General features: G+C 36.0%; 1 protein-coding gene across 1 annotated transcript; it reads right to left on the bottom strand.

Moving 5' to 3' along the window:
- Nucleotides 1–3,271, bottom strand: LOC113780435. The gene is made up of 3 exons (XM_027326238.1): nucleotides 2,934–3,271; nucleotides 227–441; nucleotides 1–140 (listed from the first exon to the last, which is right to left on the bottom strand). Exons 1-3 carry the CDS (start codon nucleotides 3,269–3,271, stop codon nucleotides 1–3), a joined length of 693 nt encoding a protein of 230 aa, XP_027182039.1.
- Nucleotides 3,272–8,812: the final 5,541 nt, after the last annotated feature.

The following is an 8,812-nucleotide window of genomic DNA, read 5'->3' on the forward strand; positions in this document are numbered from 1 at the left end:
TCAGAAATCTGGAACAACTACTCCTACATCTTCTTTGACTAAAGTAACTAGCCAAACTGGGAAGGAAGACCTCCACTCAATCTCACCTGTTATGGTAATGGCAAATTTTGCCAAGTTATGACTAACCCCCATTTCCCTCTCTATGCTTAAAGGAAATAAACAGTTACCAAAATCCTTACTCAACTTTAGTATGTCTTCAAGAAGTACTCCCACCATGGGATATCACCTGCATTTTCTTCAATAAGCTTATCCACAACCCTTTTGCAATCAGATTGAATGATTATATTGCTCCACTGCCTTTGATGTGCCTTCAAGAGTGCCAACCTGATCGCAATGGCTTCTTCTACTACTGGTTCACCACATCTGTCACAACTTCCAGCCCAAGCTTCTACCAGCTCCCCTTTCTTGTCCCTAGCAACCACTCCCCAGCCCACTTTCTGCCTTTTTACATCCAATGCAACATCAGTGTTTAGGCAAATGAATCCTTGGGGTGGTGGGTGTGACGCCCCGAAAAGTATGAGTGTGAGAACTCGAAAATTTTCTAATTTTCTAGGGTTTATTTTTTTTAATCGCCCGCCTTTTCTACATTTTCTTTATTAGAAAAATTCCCCAGATAAAGTTTATGAGCAAAAATAGTTTTAAAATGATTTTTCTAGTATCGATTAGTTTTTGAGAAATTAAAAGCGTATTTTGGACGTGGGACCCACAAGTGCGGTAAATGCATTATATTTTTGACAACTTGTTGGAATTTTGTATTAAGTGATATTATTTTACAAAGTGTTAAGATATTTGTATTGGAGAGACAAAAAATAAAGTTTTAAACCAAAAGGTGACATGTGTCACCTTCTTATTCAAAGTTGGACTTTGACTAATTTGCATCACCTTTACTAAATCTCAAAAAATTGACCAATTTCTCTCCATTTTAAGCTTGTCTTGGCCGAACCTCTTGGAGCAAAAATACAAGAAGAAAGCCTTCAACTCCACTCCATTTCTTGCTCAATCTTGTGAATCAACCGTTAAACTTTCAAATTCCTCTACAAAAGTCACTTGTTTAGGAAGATTGAAGGTAGTGGTGGAGTGATTAGAGAAGGCAAAGGACTAAGCCATCAACTTTCTTGATATTTCAAGGTTCATGTCTAGCAATCCTTTCTTTGTTCTTGATTATGCTAAATTAGTGACTTGTGATGGCTAAAGAGATAGTTTGATGGATTATATCTTGAGTTGTGGTTGACTTGATGAAGTTTTATTATTTTTGGGGATTTTTTCTGTTTTAATATGAACATGGTTGTGTGGTATATATGATGGAAATGATGTTTAAGGACTCTATGAGGTGGAAAAAGTGGTCAATTGCAATCAATTTCTGTTTTGGAAGAAATTTCAGAAAATTAGGTTTTGTGAAGGAACATTCTGCCCGAATTTTTAGCTTATAGATAGAGGCCGAATTGGCCTTGTCTTAAAACATAAAAGTTGTAGGAAATGATATTTTAGAGGTGCCTACAAAATTTCAGGTCAATCGGAGCAGCGTAGCTTGAGAAAAGTCGAAATTACTATTGCTGTTCTGGTTTTACCCGAATGTAAGAATTGCGCCTGTAATTGGTTGTTTTGGCTGGAATTGCTTTGGAATTAGTTGTTGAGGTCTTCTGATGAAATGTAACCCTATTTCTTAGCTTTCAGCTGGTTTTGGAATTTCTGGATTTGGACTTGGATAGCCTGATTTATGATGTTTCCGCTAGAATGCGTTCTGTGAATCAGTTTTTGTGATTCTGGTATGGTATCTTGCATTTTTGACCTGGTTACACTCGAAACTGGGTTGAGTGACCTTCTGCAATGTTGTAGCCCTGTCTTTTACCTTCGAAACGGTGGGTCTTTCACCTTCATCCGATAATCGTATCGCCTTTGGTACCATTACCGTAAAATGACGTCAAAACTGTTTTTCTGGTTTTGAGCTTAACTTTCATTTCCGAACTTTTCCCTAGCTTGACTTGTAACTAGTACTACTTGGAGCTTGCTGAATGGCTATTGGATGAACTTGTTGTTGTGTGTGTACCTTTGGGTTGAAATGAGGAAATAATGAAGCCATGATGGCTGGAAAAGTTAGCAAATTCAGGGGAAGTGCTGTCCGAACTTTGAAGGGATTTGTTTGCATTGAGTTTGTGATCTAAGACTTGGATTTGAGCAAGGCAATGTTATATGCTGGATGATTTCTGAGCCGTGGAGGTGAGTGACTCTAAACTGTTTCCAAAGTTATTTTTGAAATGTTTCTGGCATTATTTACTCGACGGCATCTCATGCGTGCTTGCATGTGAATTCATGATATGATTTTGGCTTCAATGAGTTTTGGGAAAGTCTTGTGCTGGATACCAACGTCTCCACCCTGTTGATGGTTCATGTTCATGTTTATCTGGAGCTCAAAAAGGGGCTCCCTCTCTGTTAATCTTAAATGATCTATTTGAGCGTTGGGTGTTCAAGTGCAATGATTTCACTGGCTCACGAGAGCAATAAACGTACATTTGATCTTGGAATCATGACATCATTGAAATGCATTATTGTGAAATATATTTGATGACTGCTTTTACTGGTTACTCGCTGAGCTTCTAGCTCACCCCAAAAATATTTTATTCCCCTCCACAGGGCTCGTGGTAAAGGAAGGCTGGTAGTACTTATTCACGTGGCTCGATGGCTTATATCTTGTACAGTTTAGATTTGGAATCATTTTATGTATAGTTTGGGGAATTGTTTCCGCTTCGCTTATGACATGTAATTTTTGGAGAATTTGATGTATATTGGAGATTTATATTGTAATATTTGAGGTTTATTCTTGTAATTCATTTGAGGATTGTAGTGAACGACTGAGTCCCGGCGAGAACTGGGCAGGCGGCCCGCCGAACCCTCTGATTCGCCTTAGGGGGAGGTGGGGCTGTCACAGTGGGTACCATCGACTTTCTTTCCTATCAGATTTTCCATCTTTTTGTTCTTCAATCCTGCCATTAGAATTAGCTTCATTGTACTCTATCCATCCTCCTACTGCTTTGTTAATGGTAAATCTTGGGCAGCTCCCCTCTTTTTGGAATTGCATCTTATTCCTAGATTTCCAAATTTGCCAAAGAATGTTGATGGTCAAGGCTATATGCGCTCTTCCTGCAGCTCTTTGTTTTGCCTCCATTAAACCATTCCACCACAGCCAGGAATTGTTCTTGAAATCATTCAAACCATCCGACTGAAGTGGAGCTGCTTTCCATATCTGCTTTGCATGTTTGCAAAAGAAAAACATGTGTTCCAGTGTTTCTGTTTCTTTTCCACAACAGCAGCATTTATCTTCCCCTTTACCTATTCTATGCTTAATGACTTCATTAACAGGCTAAATACAATGTAGACATTTCCAAATGAAATGTTTGACTTTCTGCTTAATGTCCAAACTCCATATAAACTTCCAAGCCTTACTATTTCCAGTTACTCTACTACTACCTTCCTCATTTTTTAACTGATTCCCTCTCCTTTTGCATTTCTTTTGCTACCACATACCCCGTTTTAACACTGTACTCCCAAAGGTTGTATAAGGCCACACTAACCTATCTTTACCACCCTGCATGCTTAAAGGTGTTGTAAAATATAAGTGTATTTCAAAAGTTTTTGTCCCACATCGAAAAATGAATAGGACCTCTCAAGATTTATAATGTATAAATAGGTGCTATTTTCTCTTGGAAAAACACACTAATTCTTCTCCCCCTTACAGTTGATACCTTCATGTCAGCTTTCTTCCCAATTCTCCCCGTGACAGTAGATACCTTCCTGTCAGCTTCCCCTTCTACTTCTTCTTCTTTTTACTCTGCTGGATTTACATTTCATTTGCTAGTTCTGATCCTTCCTGTTCATAATAGGAAGAAAGCTTGTTTAATCTTGAAGAAACATTTCGACCTCCTAAAATAGTTTCTTAGGATAGTGCTATAAAGCACGACTCAAGCTACATTATATTAATTTCAGTTAACATTGTTTTTGGCTGTTTTTCCAACAATCTAAGAAACTAAGGCCTCCGGCAATATTAACACCTCACAACTTTATATGTGAGAGTTTGATTCTTGTATGGTTTCTGTTCATTGGAGCTAATATTGTGCAAAACTTATGCTTTGTGAAGAGTTACTACTTAATGTCTCTATTAGATCTAGTTTCTTCTCTAAATTCAATATACCTGCCAAGAAATAGATTGATCATCTGAAGTACCATTTGCCACTACATAAGACTATTTGTTCAGTGAAAAATACAATACATGGCTGCAAGGTTGAAGTTTGAACTCCAGTTTATATTTTTATGCAGCAGGGGCATGTGATATCGTGAGTTTTTTCTTTTTTATTTCTTTTGCATTCATTTCTTGATTATGGGACGTAAGCACTTGATTAAAATAATTGAATGCAAGAGCATGTAAGACAACACTCCATGAGATCCACTGTTTTTGTAGTTTGATTATTTTAATAAGCAAATAGGTTGGCACCTTACTGCTGTTGTCATCTGAATGGTTGGATTTTGATAAAAGTTGAGTAAACTCCATGCAGTTTTATAAGCATATATTACACAACACGATAAATTTCATAGTGATTTATGATACTCCATTGTACCGCATTCTCCTTTCTTTGCTCTGATTTCTACTGTTGTTTTAGGAGGGATAGTGTAACAGAAAAGCTTCTTTTCTAAACAATTCACTTCCTGTACTATATATTTAGAAACATTGGACTAGTTAAAAGACACGAGTCTTCTTCTTGTTTATATCTCCCCCATTTGCCCCTTGGTGCAACACGATCATACCAGCACTAGTGCACACGTTTGGGTGTGATCATTCCAGCACTAAGACACGAGTCTTCTTCTTCTTTGTTTTGAGAAGTGATGTACTTGATTGTAATACAATCATTGAGACAAAGAATGCTGAATTTTTTTAACATATTTCCACTGTCAAATAAAATTTCTCATGCACCTGTTGAAAAAAATAAGGAGACAACCTCTAATGAGAAGTTGAGAAGGAGTAAAAGGCCAAGAAAAGAAGTTTCCTATGGGAATGATTTTCAAACATTTCTTGTTGACAATGATCCTTTAACGTATTCTGATGCAATTTCTTCTTCTGATTACAAGTTTTGGAAAGAAGCAATTAAATCAGAAATAGATTCTATTTTGAAAAAATAAAACATGGACTTTGGTAGACTTACCCCTGGTGCAAAACCTATTGGTTGCAAATGATTTTTTAAAAGAAAATATAATTTTGATGGTTCTATAGAAAAATACAAGGCTCGTCTAGTAGCAAAAGGTTTTCTCAGAAACAAGATATTGACTATTTTGACACATTTGCACCAGTAACAAGAATTTTTTCTATTCGTGTTTTATTTGCCTTAGATTCTACCCATAAACCTGTTGTTTATCAAATGGATGTCAAAACAGCATTTTTAAATGGCGATTTAGAAGAAGAAATTTATTTGTTTCAACCTGAAGGATGTGTTGTATCTGGATAAGAAAATAAAGTGTGTAAATTAATTATATCTCTTTATGGCCTAAAACAAGCTCCTAAATAGTGGCATGAGAAATTTGATCAAGTATTGATAAAAGACGATTTTTCGTCTGTAGAAGTAGGTAAATGTGTATATACTAAAGTTGTGAATGATCAATATGTGATAATTAGCCTATATGTGGATGACATGTTTATATTTGGTACAAGTATAGAGATTGTTAATATTACTAAATATTTCTTATCTTCTAATTTTGATATGAAAGATTTGGGTGAAACTAAAATGATATTGGGTGTTAAAATCATAAGGAAAAAAGATTGTATAATGTTGTCACAAGAACATTATACAGAAAGACTTCTTAAGAAGTTTGAAAATTATAATGTGACATCGGTAAGTACTCCTTATGATGCTAACACTAAATTAAAGAAAAATAATGGCGACCCAATTGTTTAGTCTAAATATTCTCAAATTATTAGGAGTCTGATGCATGTGATGAATTTCACAAGACTTGACATAGCTTATACTGTGTAGATTGAGTAGATATATTCATAATTCCAATAACGAGCATTGGTTTGTATTAGTCAGATTAATGAAATATTTGAGAGGTACCATGAATTATGGTATCGTATATTGTGGATTTCCCACTGTATTAGAAGAGTACAGTGATGCTAATTAGATCTCGAATTCAAATGAGACAAAATCCACTAGTGGTTATGTATTCACTCTTGGTGGCGGTGCAGTAGCATGGAAGTCATCTAGACAGACAATCATTGCTAGATCAACTATGGAATCAGAGTTTATAGCTCTGGAGTTGACTGGTTCTGAGGCTGATTGGTTAAGAACCTTCTTAGCCAATATTCATCCGACTAAGGATCTGTTGCCTCCTGTATCCATACATTATGATTGTCAAGCGGCAATTGCTATTGCTAAAAACAAATCATATAATTGTAAAAATCGACACATGAAATTAAGACATGATGTCGTAAAGTAGTTGCTTAGAGATGGAATTATTTCCATTGATTTTGTGAAGTCAGAGTTGAATTTGGCTGATCCTCTGACTAAACCCGTAGGAAGAAAATTGATTCTTCAAACTTCAAAAGAAATGGGACTTCGATCAACAAGTTGTCAATAGAGACAGTAACCCAACCTATGGGATTGGTGATCCCATGAAATAGGTTAATATGGGTAATAACAATTCAATATTGACCGTAAAGTACTTCAAATTTAAGTCCCTTCGGAGATAAGTGCTTTGAGTAATTGTGAGAATGAGTTAAAATTCTTAATGAATTCATATCCCATTTGTGAGGACTCGCAAAAATTTACCTATTTTAAACTCCTATTACCAGCTTATTTAAATATTTTATTGCCCGTTTGCTCCGAATATTTTATTTCAATCTTTTTAGACCTAATTATATGGAACTATGACTTACTTATATTTTTAAAATGACTCGTTTCAAAATTTAATTTTTGAAAGGTCGTTAAGTGAGAATAGTGAATACGCGTTTGGAGTCAATAATCGATTCGATAATACAATAAATTTGGAAAATTGGAAACTTGTACATTAGTCTTGAAATAGGTATTTTTATGTTTAAGTGTTCAAGTATTAGTTAGTGATACTATCGTTATAAGAATTTCTTGAAATTTTCACTTTATCGCGCACAAATCGGAAGTACGCGTTTTCGCGCGCGCGATTAATTGAGGGACTTAAGACCTTTATTTTGGAGCTATTAAGAATGAATAATAATAGTATGAATGGAAGTGCATTAGAGGTTTAGTGCTCAAGTGAAACAAACTCGAGAGGAATCGAACACGAAACGCGCCCGTGCGCGTGCGAAGGGAGAGTTGACTTTTGGAGTATTTTGAGCCACACACTTAAGTTTCTCAAGGAAGCTTCATTTTTCAGCAAACCCACACTCTCTCTTATGTCTTGTTGGCCGGCCATCCAAGGAGGAGAAGAACAAAAAATTTCCTCTTTATTTCACCACTCAATTCTCACTCAAATCATCTCAAAATTTACACACACCTTGCAAACCACTTGGAGATCAACTCAAGCTAGGAAAGGGGCTTCATTTGCACGGTTTTCTTGAGCTTCAAAGGACCGAAATTTTCTGTTTTAGTCATCTAAGAAGGTAATCAACGATCAACCTCTTGAATCTTAGTTTATAGAAGTTGTATTGCACTTGTGAGCTCATAGATTCATATGGGTAGCTTTATATGGTTGGAAATCTTGTGAGTGGGCTCTATGAAATTCCACAATGATTTGATGAACTGATTCGATGAGATTCGATGTTATTTATATTGGATTAGTGCTTAATCTAGTGAAAATAAGTTATTTTGTGGATGAAAACTCAAAGGAAGTGAAATGGGAAAAATGACCGGTTCTGCCCCTGCTATTGCCATGCCCTTTAGTGCAATTTTTGTGGATCAATTGACTTGATTTTAATGTAAATATATTATGTGGGTTGTGTGGAAAGTTTCCACGAAAAATCATCTAATTTGGTTGGCCAAAAGTTGAGATTTCGAAAATGTAGCAAAACTGGAAACGTAACCAGAGCCTCTCTGGCAGTGATTTTGTTTCGGCCATAACTCTTTATTCTCATGTCAAAATCAAGTTCCATTTGTGGCATTAGAAACTAGACACTTCCAGTTTTTCAACGGTATAAAATGCATACCCTGATTCTATCTGAGTGAGCCGTACCAACCTTGTAAAGTTGTCTGTTCTGTTTCTCGTCTGTACTGGAAGCCCTGTTTTTAGCTACGACTTGATGCTCAAATATGAGTGAGTTGTGGACAGAATTTTAAAACAATTCCTTCTAAGAAATTGTAACCTTATGAATGTAGTTTTCAACGCCACTAACCACGCTCAATTCTGAGTTGAATTGAGTGAGATGTGGCCAGATTTCAGAGCTGTCTTCGTGAAAGAAAACCCTAATTCTGGACTGATTTATAGCTAATCTTGATTTGGGACTTGTTATTCGAAATCCTTGGTGTTAATCACCTACCAAACATATTTTGGATGTTTCCTAGATTTGTTTTTCATAAATGAATCATGTTCGAGGAATTTTCATTGGCAAAATGTTTGAGAAAAGGAAAACGAAAGTACAAGGCAGATTTGCTTTGGAAATTCTTGGAACTTCAATGGTTTTGTTAACTGACTTTCCATGCGATTTTTTGCATGAGAATTTACAGAGGAATAGCCCTTATATGGTAGTATAATACTGCCAACTTTGGTGCCGTTCTGAGTCCATTTCGATGCCCAACTGAAGTACCAAATCTCAAGCTTTAAACCTGGAAAATCTTTGTTCAGTGAGAAAATTCAGCAACTT

This window comes from Coffea eugenioides, chromosome 8 (assembly GCF_003713205.1).
Source record: "Coffea eugenioides isolate CCC68of chromosome 8, Ceug_1.0, whole genome shotgun sequence".
Lineage (NCBI taxonomy): Eukaryota > Viridiplantae > Streptophyta > Magnoliopsida > Gentianales > Rubiaceae > Coffea > Coffea eugenioides.

What these genes read in the sequence shown, in the direction of transcription:
- LOC113780435 (XM_027326238.1), bottom strand. Translation starts at nt 3,271, where the DNA reads ATGTTTTTCTTTTGCAAACATGCAAAGCAGATATGGAAAGCAGCTCCA. An exon ending in GATAGGAAAGAAAGTCGATG is followed by an intron (nt 442 to 2,933) that starts GTACCCACTGTG and finishes GGATGTAAAAAG; the next exon opens with GCAGAAAGTGGGCTGGGGAG. An exon ending in GCTTATTGAAGAAAATGCAG is followed by an intron (nt 141 to 226) that starts GTGATATCCCAT and finishes CTTTAAGCATAG; the next exon opens with AGAGGGAAATGGGGGTTAGT.